This window comes from Ranitomeya imitator, chromosome 6 (genome assembly GCF_032444005.1).
Source record: "Ranitomeya imitator isolate aRanImi1 chromosome 6, aRanImi1.pri, whole genome shotgun sequence".
Taxonomy (NCBI): Eukaryota; Metazoa; Chordata; class Amphibia; order Anura; family Dendrobatidae; genus Ranitomeya; species Ranitomeya imitator.
The window spans coordinates 273497106-273512786 of record NC_091287.1 but is presented as its reverse complement, the minus strand read 5'-3'; the positions used below and the strand labels follow the sequence as shown (position 1 = coordinate 273512786).

At 41.6% G+C, this 15681-nt stretch overlaps 1 protein-coding gene across 2 annotated transcripts in view; it reads left to right on the top strand.

The window, feature by feature from the left end:
• Positions 1 to 15681, top strand: part of LOC138642453 (cadherin-10-like) — a 1145040-nt gene that overhangs the window by 786913 nt on the left and 342446 nt on the right. For both annotated transcript variants that reach the window (XM_069730607.1, XM_069730608.1), the window contains exon 4: positions 9762 to 9881. In XM_069730607.1, the coding sequence (XP_069586708.1) occupies positions 9762 to 9881 (120 nt within the window). The remainder of the gene's footprint in view (positions 1 to 9761; positions 9882 to 15681) is intronic.

The window sequence follows — 15681 nt, the reverse complement described above, 5'->3', positions numbered from 1 at the left end:
GGCGAGCAGCCAGGAAAGGCGACGCGCGCGCCGTCATCATGAAGGGAGTGGGTGGGAGCGGTTCTAGAATGAGTATTTTGTGCACTACTGGTGGAGAAATTTAGCGTGGGGCACTGGTGTCCAGGGAACCCTGAATGAATAAAGTATACTATGTGGAGTGGGAATGAATGGCGGTCATGGATGAAGAGCTAGTGCAAGGGGATAGTGGCAGGTCACTAGGTTGTGTGCTGTCTAGCACAGCCACACGATATACACAGGGAAAGATATCGACAATAAGTGTACATATATCTATATGTGGAAAAAGATGCAGGCCTAAATGGATTCTAGTGCCTAAAGGTGTCAGTATGCACTATGCATAGAAAGTAACAAAATTATAGACATAAGTTGCATATGAGTAGTAGGAGTCCACAAACATCCTGATTATTCGTAATAAGAGCCTTGAGTTGAAAGGGTCAAAAAAAAAAAAGAAAATGGTTAAGTATAAAAAAGTAAAAAATAAAAAATAAAAATAAAAACTAAAATAAGGGGGAGGGGGGGAAAATATGATAAAGGAAACTTTTTGATAAAGAAAGGAAACTTTTAAAAAAAAAACTCCTAAAGGGTATGCGTCTTACCATCCTGATGAAGAATACTACGAACTCTACAGATGCAGTGGGCATCTGCGTGTCGGCATCTAAACCTGTACCTCCACAGCGGACGGGTCCCCTGCACCACCAATGGATGTGAGATTCCTATCTCAGATAAGTACTCCTTTTTGGATCATTCCGCTTTGTAGTTAATATGCGTTTCTATACAGGTGAACCCACGCCATTCCAGGGTTTATTCTAAAGTCTAATGTCCGGACCACTGTCTCCAAATTACACCTATTGTGCTGGGACCCTAGGTAGGCGGCAGTTTTTATGCACAAGTATCATTGTGCTTAAACCACTTCTTTTTGCATAATTTATCCCCCCACATGGGTCACCACCATACATTATTTATTATGTATCTCTCTACAGTACTTTTATGGGTTTTACCCACACTGACAGATCTATGCTGTATGCCACTGCCGTCCACAGTCCCTCCATATAGTTCTATGGAACCCGTGATGCGTTAGGATCCTAGGTAGTTATTCTTTTATGTGGAACACATTTCACTACTCTATTGCTAGCATATAACCCCACACATTGGATATGCATCTATAGACATGGATACATGTACGCAATTTTTTGTTTCAGTTGAAGTCTACACTGGACCGTTGTACTACACAAAAACTAAAACTTTAATCACCTGCTGGCATCCATCTGGGTAAATAACTCCAACATATATAGTTCCTCTACTGGACTAATCATATATATCTTTTTAGTGGTTCTCATACCCACACGTGACCTTTATTATTTATCCCATGTGTATACCAATACCCTGTCTCGTTTCCCTATTTTGCGTTACTAGGGAACCCCAGGCCATACTCACCATTGAATTCGATATTCCCTATTATTCAATTGGGACTACTACCGAGGGTATGTAAGTTTATTCTGTCCTCCTGTTGTTGTAATTCGATCCTTACGTCCTCTGTCTCCTATAGGCCCCATTTCTTTGTCCTTTTGCCTTATAAATATTATCCTCAGGTTGTTGATTTCCTTATCTAGCTTATTACATTAAATCTATTGACGTGTTCCATTTCCCCTAGGGCTCGGTCTGTGGTCTGTTATTCCACACTGAGTCTTCTTGTACATATTATGTATATAACTGTTTGTTTGTTTGTTTACCACTGTATATATTGTATATTTATATGTTTTTCATCTTTACAGCACCACTCTGTGATCAAGGCCACTGTGTGGCCGAAACGTCAGAAACTTTGAACTGTTGCCTTGTTACGTCCTTCATTGTTTTTGCACCTGAATAAAGTTTCACCTCAGCAAAAGTTTACTAATTTTGACGTGTGCAGTGATTCGTTTTCTTCAAGTTTTTGGGGGTCATCCGACTCCTTTCACTTGCACCGTCTATATCCCTTCCAAGTCGAGTGCTAGCTCTTTGTTTATTCTAACGCTATCCCTGCTTCTGACGAAGTGGCAGCAACCTCTCCCTACGCTCAGATCAGCAGCAGTAAGATGGCGGTCGGCGGGAATGCCCCTTTATAGCCCCTGTGACGCCGCAGACAGCAAGCCAATCACTGCAATGCCCTTCTCTAAGATGGTGGGGACCAGGACCTATGTCATCACGCTGCCCACACTCTGCGTCCACCTTCATTGGCTGAGAAATGGCACTTTTCGCGTCATTGAAACGCGACTTTGGCGTGAAAGTCGCGTACCACATGGCCGACCCCACACAGGGGTCGGATCGGGTTTCATGAAACCCGACTTTGCCAAAAGTCGCCGACTTTTGAAAATGAACGACCCGTTTCGCTCAACCCTACTCTGCCCCTCTATTCTTTCTTAAATTATTAATTGATCTAACCCCCAATAAATTCAAGTAATATCAAAGAAATTTTATGAGTATCATAAAGTACGATATGTCACTAGAAAACAATGTCAGAATCATCAGGATCCTTTGATGTGTTCCAGAGTTATAACCTCATAAAGGAGCAGTGGTCAGAATTGTAATAATTGGCCCAGACATTAATGTGCAAACCACCCTTGGGGGTAAAGGAGTTAAAATAAATTGAATTTTTTAAATTGTCACCGTAGCCCATATTGAAGCAATTTTTTTGAGTTCTATTTGCTGTTTTGCTTCATGGCTGTCTATGTAGGATAATATTGGTGTGTTTATTGGTTGTCCAAGCTGCACACTTGGCCCGACCTCTCTTTGTATGCTTTAGAGGTGCTGCCATGCCCTGCCACTAGTGTGTTGCCTGAGTCGGTTTTTAGTTTGTTAGGTGCAATCATAACAGATAGGTGTACACTGCTGTCAATGGAAAATGCAGACAGGCTGGCTCTTCAAAAATTGAATAAGGGCTGGATTTCCTTAAACTTTGTAAGCCATACAAATGACAGCAACATTATGTAAATGCAGGTTTAAGCATTTTTTTGTAAGTTGTCTTAACGTCCATCCTTTACCATCCAAAACCATTTTGTTCAGGAAATCAGCTCCTTCTCCTCCTCCTCCTCCTGTTTCTGCAACAAATACTTAGTATTCATCTATGTATACCCCACGTGGGTATTTTTTTGTACTTTTTGAAAACTTTGCACATTGTGTATTGTAATGTCCCCATAACAGCATCTTTCAGCTGGTCTGAGAGCAACCCCTGGCTAATTTTTTGAAACCTTTGCACATTATGCAATGGTGAAACTTGCACTCTCTATCTCTACTTATTCTAATAACTGCAAAATGTACTGTGAAGTCCCATCATGGAGTCCTTCAGCATGTATGATACAGACTCTTAGAGTAATTTTTTGGAAAACTTTGCACATTGTGCAATGGTGAAACTTGTACTCCCTATCTCTGCCTATTGTAATAACTGCAAAATGTATTGTGAGGTCCCCATCACAGTCTCTTTCACTGTGCATGATACTGCCCCCTTCGGGTAATTTTTGGAAACCTTTGTACATTGTGCAGTGGTCACCTTTCTGCTCTCAATCTCCATATATTCTATTACTATAGTTTTATTTATTGTGTTGCCATTCTTGCGATCTCTTTAAGCGTGTATCTGATAGCCTGATGTTGTTTTTTTGGGTCTGCACTCAGACATTTTGGAACATAAATGCACTAATATGCTTCACACAATTCTTCAGGTTTCAGCCTTACACCGAATAATAATTTGAGTAATTAAACATGCTCTATATATGTGCTGCTAGTTAAAAAAAAATCTTACCCACACATCCCTTGGTAAATTCGGGAAATTCAGCATAATAGCTTTCACCATATAATGTTCATATGCGCAGCACTCCAGTAGGTGGGTGGAATGCCTGGTTACAAAAAATGTGTCTGATGGTGAAACCAATTGCCCTTAACTGGTGTTATGTAATTCTCATTCTGCTGTCCAGGAATGAGGCACTAAGGTACTCCTGTCCACAACCTACAGATGCACAGAAACAACAGTCAGCAAGTACATCCAGTTCTTTGTCCCTTTGCAACATTCAATTGTCCCATGTCAGCATATATGTCTGTTCACAAATTGTTAGTTAGGGCATACATATTTGTTAGCAATTTAAATTGTACATTGCTGGACAAAGAACATTGATGACTTTTCCAGGTTCCTAAATGAGACTTGTGTCTCTTTATTAAACTGATGCTTCCTTTACATTTTCTTAATTTGGGTCCTAAAAAAAATGTTGGTGGGGTATTGGCCATTTTCTGTATATTTTAAGCACGTCTAAGAGATTGGGTTAATTTTCTCCACAGACTTTTTCAGGCTGCAGCTTTACACATATTGTAACATGGTCTTTGCCATGTTAAGGCCTTTACCTGAGCTCTGCAGCACTGCCTGTCACCTGAGTAATACACTCCACAGACCTCGACACTCTCTGGGACATATCCTGTAATTACTCTATTGTTGTTCAAAACCATGCAAAAGATACATTCTGCCTAATTGAGTAGTTTCCAGCAAAAGTGCATAAGTTTGTGCTGTTTGGTCAATGGCACTCCTGTCTCTTTCCCTTGAGGAGGATGCGTCCAAGTAAAATGAGGCATGTACATGTACCTGACATGGGCTTCAGGCCTCACAGGTGGACAATAGAGGCTCTCGCTTGCATACACTGTTTTCCAAATTGAATTTTAATGCTTTTTGTGTCTGGTAGAATCCAATTTACTCACATTGTTCATACAGCTCACCCAACTCCTGTATTATATTCATTTTACAGCTTCTCTACCCGCTATGACAGTGGTTCCATTGGGATCCGGTGGCAAAAATGAACTGTGGACCTTACAAAATGAAGGTTTAAAATCACCTATTGGCCTCTGAAAATTTAAAGTGAAGGCACTGCATAATGACATGGTGATATTCATGGTGGTGGTGGCAGGAAAAGCCCAAAATTCAAATGGACATGTTTGAAATGGCATTGTAAAGGGATGGGGAATATGTATTCCTCTATCTTACTAACTATGTGGCATGAGGGCGGGACCTCCCAAATGTAGGAGTGAGACCCCTAACAAATGTTAAAAGAAAAACTAAAGCCAAAACTTTCTATATGAACATATGCTAAAGGGAAGGTATAATTTTTTTAATTCAAAACATAATTTCCCTTCAAAAAAATTTTTGGTTTTGGTTTGGTAGTTCTTTTTAAAAAAAACGCAAAACCGGCGCAAAAGTCTGACAACATTATTCCAGATACCATATGTGAGTCAGAAAGGCATGCAGGCATCTTCTCCATGCCGTTCCCATTTAGTTTTAGCTCTTTCCCATCAATTTCAGTCTTTTTCCCATGCCCTCAGACCTGTTTGTTAGGTCCAGCTGAAAAATATTCGACTTTCTCATTGACTTGCATTGGATTTGTTATTCGGTATGAATACACGGATATTAGAAATTATTTGTGTCGATTTTCCCGAATCTGAATATTTCACTATTCAATCATCATAAATCAACTGAAAAGAGCTCAGGAAAAATACAGAGAAAATTTATACAGACATTTATGTCACACATTAGAAATGCAAATGCAAACATCTTCATGAAACTTAATTTCAAAAAAATATTTGCAGGTCTGTATATATGCATTTAAGTTACAAAAAGCAAATTGTTCTTAAATGTGCTCAACCTTTTAAAGAACTTCTAATGAAAGCATGAAGTTTATATTCCATTTGATGCACTCATAATTGCATACTTTTGTGGAATTACAATTTTAAATGTATTCATGTTCATTCAAAGTGATAATGAAGTATCTACAAATAGTATCATGCTTGATATTTTGTTGTTTATGTTGTGCTAATGATCTAAGGATATGACCTAAAAAATGTTTTTGCACATGAAAATATTTTTGACACTTTTGAAATAATGTAAAATCTCAGAATTATTGTGAAACATAGCCTTCCAGGCAAATTTGTTTGACCTTTTGACTTTTTAAATATTTTATTTAAGATTTTATAACATTGTGATAATGAATTTATGGTGGCATAACAGAGTACTGTAATCACTTGCAAATACCGAGCTATATAACATCAAGAGTATCAGCTGGACACTGAGAATGGAATAGAAAGGTTAAATAAAAAAGAAAGGGCACTCACTTTGAAGTAATCATATTTTTGGTCCTTAGATCAAAGGTCACCATCACAGGAAAAGATTAGAGCCAAGGATATTGTGTAGAAGTACAAGCTATTTTTTATATCTTATATTTTAGCTCACTTTTTGTTTCAGTTTTCCATTTAGTTTTATTGATAAAGGATGATGAAAATAATGTATTTTTAATGCATAATCTACAATGGCATTTATAAAGTAACCTGGAGATGAAACTTAAAATGAGCAAATTGTCAGAACGTACCTCATAAGCGCTTTGCTGACCGGCAAATTTATTATTACACAGACGATTCTCCTCTATAAAAGTTAATAAAGACTGAAATCCAAAATTACATTTTAACATTTTACCCTTCCTTGTTATATCCAGAAAATAGGCCTCCAAAATAGTACATAAATAAATAATACATTAACTGTTTAGCTGGTTATGAAGCGCAAAAAGTTTTCTTGTTTAAAGAAGTAAATAATATTAACTTATAGACTTATAGAACTTAAAGAATATTTTAGTTATAAGGTAGAGTACATTTAGCACTCCTATGAACTGTAGACTCGCTAGAAAGGGATTAATATCATAAAACCTAACTTTTATTATTTATTACATTATAAGAAAACAAAACAATAGCAAACTACGAACAATGCACTCTAGTAATTCATATGCTGATAGACTATAGCATATAAATCTGGACTTGCCTATCAAAAAGACTTAAACAATATAAAAGTCTCTGAACTCTATAGATAAAATAAGGATTGTTTGACCGGTGTACTTATTTCAACCCACAAAATATTAAACACAATTAGCATTATAATAATTTTGTCATATTTGAAAGAAATAGTAGCATTCTTGTGGACAAAGGTGTATATTAGGGTTGAGCGACTTTTACTTTTATAGGATCGGGTCGGGTTTCACGAAACCCGACTTTCTCAAAAGTCAGGTCGAGTGAAATCGGCCCATCCTATAGAAAAGTCGGGGTCGGGGTCAGCCGAAACACGAAACCCAATGCAGTGCAATGGGATACTATGGTTCCCAGGGTCTGAAGGAGAGAAAACTCTCCTTCAGGCCCTGGGATCCATATTTAAGTGTAAAATAAAGAATTAAAATAAAAAATATTGCTATACTTACCCTCTGACGCGCCCTGGTACTAACCGGCAGCCTTCCTTCCTTAGAATCAGCGCGTGAAGGACCTTAGATGACGTCGCGGCTTGTGATTGGTCGCGCGACCGCCCATGTGACCGCTCACGTGACCAATCACAAGCCGCGATGTCACCGAAGGTCTTTCAAGCGCTGATTCTTAGGAAGGAAGGCTGCCGGAAAGAAGCGCGTCCGGACACGCCCTGCTTCTTTCCGGCAGCCTTCCTTCCTAAGAATCGGCGCTTGAAAGACCTTCGGTGACGTCGCGGCTTGTGATTGGTCGCGTGAGCGGTCACATGGGCGGTCGCGCGACCAATCACAAGCCGCGATGTCATCTAAGGTCCTTCACGCGCTGATTCTAAGGAAGGAAGGCTGCCGGTTAGTACCAGGGCGCGTCAGAGGGTAAGTATAGCAATATTTTTTATTTTAATTCTTTATTTTACACTTAAATGTGGATTCCGATACCGATTTCCGATATTGCAAACATATCGGAACTCGGTATCGGAATTCCGATACCAGATTCAGAAGATCGCCGACCTCATGGCCAACCCCACACTGGGGTCGGGTCAGGTTTCATGAAACCCGACTTTGCCAAAAGTCGGCGACTTCTGAAAATGGCCGACCCGTTTCGCTCAACCCTAGTGTATATACATATATATATATATACATACAGTACAGACCAAAAGTTTGTATACACCTTCTCATTTAAAGATTTTTCTGTATTTTCATGACTATGAAAATTGTACATTCACACTGAAGGCATCAAAACTATGAATTAACACATGTGGAATTATATACTTAACAAAAAAGTGTGAAACAACTGAAATTATGTGTTATATTCTAGGTTCCATTTATGCTGCTCTAACATTCATGTATAAACCAATATAGCTATTACAAATTAACCCCTTAACAATATATGAAGTACAGGGTAGGTCGCATGCAGGCTTCCTTCCTTTGATGGGAGCTTGCAAGCTGAGCCTTTAACTTTGGACAGCAGATGATGGCTGTAATAATCAGCCATCATCTGCCTCTAACAGCCTGTAACAACTCTGCTGCCATCACTGCATGGCCTCCCATCCCCCAGCTACCTTACAATCCAACTTACTCACTATTCTGGGCCATGCTGTGAGTTATGTCTTCTACGAGCTCCATGATGTGTCCCTCTTGTCTCCTGCCTGCTCTCTGCACACTTCCTGGCTGTGTGCATAGGGGGGCATTGCTGAGTTTCCCCAACTCTTATTGAGACTGTGTGCATTCTCCTAAGTTGTCCCCAGCCAATGGCCAAGAGGCATCAGGTACTTAAGGCATTCCCACCCCTGGGGGAATGCCTGAGCAACTCACTTCCTCAGTTAGTTTCTCACTGCTGAGGTGCTAGGTCCTGTCTATCTCCTGTGTTAGCCACCCAGTGAGGCTTCGTACCCTGGCCTGTACCTATGTTCTTTTACTCCTGGGTCTGCCACCCAGTGGATCTTTGTACCCTGGCCTGTACCTGTGTTCTTTATCTTTTGTGTCTGCCACCCAATGGGGCTTTGTACCCTGCTCAGTGCCTGTATCCTATGTCTATTGCTTCCGCCGTCTGTATCCTCATTTCTGTGCCTGGTCTTGTACCTGTCCTTGTCTGAACTAAGTCATATATCTGTCCGTTTGTGTTTATGTCTTGAGTCATTCCTATCTCTCTGTGTGTTTTCTTGTGTACACTCTTTCTGCTATTGGTTCTGCATCCTGTGGCTTTGCTCTGCACTATGCTCTGCACCCTGCGGCTTTGCTCTGCTTTTGGCTCCTCACTCTGCGACCTTGCTCTGCTCTTTGCTCCGCAACCTGCGACCTTGCTCTGCTCTTTGCTCTGCATCCTGTGGCTCTGCCCTTTGCATGTGACTTTGCTTCGCCCCCTGCGGCTTTGTTCCGCTCTTTGCTCTGCTCCTTGTCGTCCTGTTCTGTTCTGCTCCTTGCGGTTCTGCTCCGCTCTCGTTCCGCACCTTGCCGGTCTTTGTCCTCCCTGAATCAGTCCCTGTGCCTTCAGTTTGAACAGGTTAGTACCTGTTCCCATATATTACTCATTACTCACACCAGTCCATGTTCCTGTCCTCCCTGAATCAGTACTTGCTCCTACAGTCTGAAAAGGTCCCTACCTGTTCCCCTATATCACTCACACCAGTCCATGTTCCTGTCCTCTCTGAATCAGTCCCTACTCCTACAGTCTGAACAGGTCCCTACCTGCCAGTGTCTCAGCCATGTCTGCCAGTGTCTCAGTCATGCCCACCTGTCTGCCAGTGTCTCAGCTGTGCCCGCTTGCCTGCCAGTGTCTCAGCCATGCCTGCCTGCCTGCCAGTGTTCCATCCCTATGTAAGCATTACACACTGTCCAAAGTGTCTTGATGTCTTGTATTGAATATTTAATATTGAATGAATGACTCGTGATTATTTATTGTTTTTTGTTATTGAATGTATATGAAATTGGGGCAAATAATGCAATTTTTTTCTTTACTCACAGGTACTTTTGTAGTTCAAGTTACTGCTGCTGATGCAGATGATCCTTCTTATGGAAATAGTGCCAAAGTAATTTACAGCATTCTTCAGGGACAACCATATTTTTCTGTAGAATCGGAAACAGGTTAGTACGGGTTTTATATATGAATCCATGAGCATATATTTACAGAAATCAGTGGAAAATGCTTAGAAAAGACATTGTAAAACAATAGCCCAATCGTATCCTGTTAGTTAAAAGTTAATTTAAGGCAATACATTTCATGCAAACTCTTTTTCTCAATGGCTTCAGAAACTGTAAATATACAGGTAGTCCCCGTCATATTCTGCGGTCGTGTCCCAAACTCTCCCTGCATGCTAGAGCTGGTGGACACATTGTGCAGCTGTAGGGTAAGGAGCCTGCTGATGTTATGCATATCTAGACTTTTTAAGGAGAAGGCAGACATGTTTTATTGTCACAGAACAAGAGCTGTTTATACATATTAGGAAGCAATGAAGTTGCTTTGTCATCTGGACCCAGAGTGGTCTCTCGTGTTATCTCTGGGTGAAAGAAGATAGCATGAGCTGCTGAATTCCAAGAAATCTAGACAGCTCTGCTGTGCAGAGACCGATTTTCTTCTGTAAAGGCAGGTGCAGATGACCATATGCTCTCAAGCCAAGAATTTCAGTCCAATTATGCTATTGACACTCTGATCAGACTCTGATCAGAGTTTGAGCAGCACGTGATCCAACTTTCTTTGATTTGGAGAATAATGAAAACGTTCTGTCATCCAATTTCATTTGACTGCAGTTCAATGTTTTCTAAGGGCCTACAGACATGAATTTGCAAGTGACATTTGATTATCGAGCAAGTGCACCGCCTCATTGAATAACATTGGTTCGAGTGTGATGCAATGCTTTGACAGATCGCATTTGGACTGAAACTATGATCATCTGCATGAGCCGTAACTGGTGTTAGCGTACCAGACCAAAATAAAGAAAAAAATCAGCCATAAAACAAATGTATTAATGTGTTCAAATGCCACCCAAAGGTCTTACAAGAGCTCACAAGAGGAACAATGCACAAAATAAATAAAAATAAATAAATAATCAAAGATACAAAGATTAGAAAATAAAATAAAGCTTAGAAAAAATGCACTGCAAATCTGAGGCGCTATTTCTAGTCCTATACTGATTGAGAAAAAAAATATCCAATATATAAAAATATTTTTTTTTCTGGAGTGGGAAGGCGATTTAAAGTGTATTTTAGCAGTCTGTTGACGTAACAAAATGTATAAAAATATGTTGTTATTGTTATTATAAATAAAATTATAATTATATGTGAAAAATAGAAATGTATTTAGTTTATTCTTTATTTTTTTCCTTCAATTTGAACCAAAACAGAAAATTTATATAAAATAAAAATAAAAAATAAGTCCCATTTATAGCGAAAGAATTAGGCAATAGTTATTTTAACCCCTTAGCGACCGCCGATACGCCTTTTAACGGCGGCCGCTAAGGGTACTTAAGCCACAGCGCCGTTAATTAACGGCGCTGTGGAAAAAGTACATAGCGCCCCCCAGAGGCCGATTTTCTCCGGGGTCTCGGCTGTCGGGGGTAGCCGAGACCCCAGAGAACATGATTCGGGTCGGTTTTCACCGACCCCGCTTTTGCGATCGCCGGTAATTAACCGTTTACCGGCGATCGCAAAAAAAAAAAAAAAACGCGATTAGTATTGTGTTTCTCTCCCCTCTAATGTGATCGGATATTAGAGGGGAGAGAAATAGGGTCCCCCGAGCCCCCCACGGTACCTTATGTACCAGAGAAGGTGCCCCCCCGGTCCCCGACCCTCCTCCTTCCTGCCCGGGCTCCAAAATGGCGGGCGCATGTGCAGATGCGCCCGCCAAAGCCTAGCTTCCCCCGGTGTATTGGGGTCTGTTTTTACAGACCCCCTGGAGCGATCGCAGACCCCCTGGAGCGATCGCAATCCCGGGGGTCTTTACAGACCCCCGGGATTGCGATCGCTGCAAATAGTTTGTAAAAAAAAAAAAATGCTTTGCATTTCTCTCCCCTCTGATGTGATCGCACATCAGAGGGGAGAGAAATAGAGCCCCCGAGCCCCCCACCATACCGCCTGCTCCTGTCCCCGGTCCTCAGTAGTGGTCCCCGATCCTCAGTAGTGGTCCCCGGTCCCCAGCCCACTGCTCCTGGCCCCCCTTCTACTTCTCTGCTGGAAGAAAATGGCGGGCGCATGCGCAGTGCGCCTGCCATGATCTGCCAGCAGAGACCCAGCAACCTATGAGAATTTGTTCATTGGCTGCTGGGTTTTGATTACTGTAATATGTCCAATTACAGTGATCAAAACCCCTAATATTTGATAAACATGGCAGCACTTGGGCTGTACCTTTCTCTTCTCTCCTTGTAGTTGTTCTAGGAGAGAAGAGAGAGAGACTACAGTTCAAGTGCTGCCCTGTCAGTGACAAAAAACATAATATCTGCCTCCGCCAGCATCCCATTTACCCACCCCCGTTCTCCGTAATCCCTGCATCACCAGCAGAGGATTATAAAAAAAAAAAAAAGAAAAAGAAAAAAAAAAATTATAATTTTTTTTAAAAAATTTTTTTAGGGTTAGGGTTAGGGTTAGGGGTAGGGTTAGGGGTAGGGTTAGGGTTAGGGTTAGGGTTAGGGGAGGAATTAGATAAAATGGCTCGCAGAACTTTTAGCGCGGAGCAAGCTTACAGCCTGCTTTGCTCCGGCAGCTCCGGCAGCGAAACAGATTCTGCCCCTGAAGTTGAGCAGTTTTCAGACAGTGATGACGACTCTTCCTCCACGGGATCCCCCAGCCCGGTGGTAGCGGAGTCGGTCGTCACTGCTGAAGCTTCAGAGGCAGGACCAAGTACCGCAGTCCCCCCACCGCTGTGGTATAATGACACCTCATTTTCCCCTCAAATTCCCCCTTTTTCTGCAGTCCCTGGATTAAAAGTAGATGTCGCCAATTTTACCCCCATTGATTTTTTTGAAATTTTCATTAGCCCCGAAGTCCTGCAATTAATCGTCCACCAAACTAACCTATATGCCCGGCAATATATTTCCCAAAAACCCACTGCCTTTCATTCCCGTTCCTGGATCCCCACAAATGTCCCCGAAATTAAAAAATTCTTAGGCCTCACCCTGAATATGGGTATAGTAAAAAAAACCACTCTCCGCTCTTACTGGGCAACAAAAGCTGTCCACTGCACCCCTGTATTTGCAGCCATCATGTCCCGAGCCCGTTACGAAGCCCTGATGAGATTCCTCCACTTCAGTGACAATGCCCAAGCTCTCCCAAGAACTGACCCCAACTACGATCGGCTAAATAAATTAAGACCCCTAATTTCCCTCCTAAAAACTTCCTTTCTAAATTCCTATACCCCAGAGCAAAATATGGCAGTCGACGAGTCCTTGATGAGCTACAAGGGCCGTCTTTCATTCCGCCAATTTATTCCCTCCAAGAGAGCCAAATACGGCGTAAAATTATATAAAGCTTGCGAGAGCTCATCAGGGTACACGTCCACCTTCCTAATTTACGAAGGTAGGGACCGCCAAATAAACCCCCCAAACTGCCCCCAGACAATTGGTATCCCAGGCAAAATTGTCTGGGAGCTAATGACGCCCTTTCTCAATCAAGGGTACCACGTGTACACAGATAATTATTACACGAGTATCCCCCTATACAAATCCCTCCATGCTGCAAGTACAGGGGCCTGTGGGACAGTGAGGAAAAACAGAGTGGGGTTTCCGTCACAGTTGGTGTCCAGACGTTTGGAGAGGGGGGCGTCATTTTCACTTGCAAGCGACCAACTACTTGCAGTGAAGTGGAAAGACAGGAAGGACGTCTATATGCTTTCCACACTGCATACGGACACCACTGTGACGGTCAGAGAGAGGGGTGCCACCAGGGACAAAGAAAAACCTGTCTGCGTCACAGAATATAATAGACATATGGGTGGCGTAGACCTGTCAGACCAGGTTCTGCAACCATACCTGGTCAAGAGGAAGACCAGGGCGTGGTATAAAAAGGTGGGAATCTATCTAATTCAGACTGCCACCTACAACAGTTTTGTCCTATACAAAAAATCTCAAGGACCACTAACTTTCCTGCACTTTCAGGAAAAAGTAGTAGAGAGCCTCATATTTGAGTCCATGGCACCGGGGGAAGCCTTCGACTCTGAGGATTCCCGGAGACTGTCAGAACGCCATTTTCCTCACCCTGTCCCTGTCACTCCCACCCAAAGGTATCCTCAAAAAAGGTGCCGAGTTTGCAGAAAGCATGGCAGGCGGAGTGATTCCCGATTTTATTGCCCCACATGCCCATCCCAACCAGGCCTTTGTATCTCCCCCTGTTTTGAGACCTACCACACCACCTACAATTATTAGTTTGTTTTTTTTTCAATCATTTTTATTTTCTGCTTAGTGGCCCCAGTAGTACAATTTGGAACAATTGATAAATATTTTAATTAGTAGATCCCATTTTACCCCATTTCACAATTAATTCCAGAATTTGATCAATCCCATACCAAACTACTATCCCAACAAATTCTCATCCACGTACCCACGTCTGTACGCTCTAGAGTGTGGACCCCACAAATGTTCTTGCAAAGTCAGGTCATCTGAAAATTCTACGACTCGATCAATCCCATACCAAACTACTATTCCAACAAATTCTCGTCCACGTACCTATGTCAATAAGCGTTAGAATGTGGACCCCAGAAATGATCTTGAAAAGTGAGATTATCTGAAAATGAATTCTAGGACTTTATTACTCAAACATTTTTGACCATTTATCTAACTTTGACTGTTTTTATAACTGTCTTGCTACACAAAACTTTGGCTTCCATTTATATTACTTATATTTATGTTGATGATACGGGCATGATCATTTTATTGTAGGATTTCTAAAAAATGAGGAAGTTCCGTACTTATACACTATGGGCTTTACTTTATGGTTCTTGCCGAACCTCTGGTACCAGACAATACTTTCTATAGAGAACTGGTTGTTTTGTGCATATAGCGGTTCTGACCTTGGCGGGTGGGAGCTTGCTATGGTGTACCACGTCTATTGGCACATTCGTCTCTCATATAGGGATTGATGGAGCTAAAAGGACGTTGTATGACCAGTCTCTGAAAGTGTCTGCCATTCTAGCCCTGATGGTGTTCTTTCATCTTTGGAACAAACTCCGCTTTGCCACATAGTTGGCTGCATTTTCCTACACATTTTGCCCTTCATTCCAGTACAGTTTATTTTTCCTGCTACAATATACGCAAATGCGGGACAACTGTTTTGTTAGCAAGACCAATTTTATAGTCAGCCATTGTGTTTTAGGAGCATGCCTCCCTCTGTGAGTAATAATTCCTGGAAGGATTTTCTTTTTTGCTCAATGTCTCTAGAAGCTTTGAATGGGTCCTGGATCTTCAATTTCAAATAAAGCCAAATTTGTCACATTGTGCCCCTTTCTGTCCAAGCCCTGCCATTTGTCCAAACAGAACTTTTTTACTACATATGGGATATTGCTGCACTCATAATAAAGTGGGTAACGAATTGTGGGGTCCACTTTTTGATGTTATTTCTGAAAAATCGAGACATTCAGGTCTAAAACAAGATTCTCGTGGAAAAAAATGAATTTTTTCAATATGACAACCTAATGTTATCAAACTCTGTGTCATACATGTGGGTTCAAATTGCTCAATATACCCCTGATTAAAATCTTTGAGGGGTGTAGTTTCCAAAACGGGGTCAGTTGTGGGGGGTTTCTGCTGTTAGGCACATCTACAAACCCAAAATGACGTCCGCTCTCACAATTAAGAGATTAAAAAGTCAAACGGCGCGCCTTCCCTTCCAAGCTCCGCAGTGCGCCCAAACAGAGGTTTACCCCCACATACAGGGTATCGACATACTCAGGACAAATTGC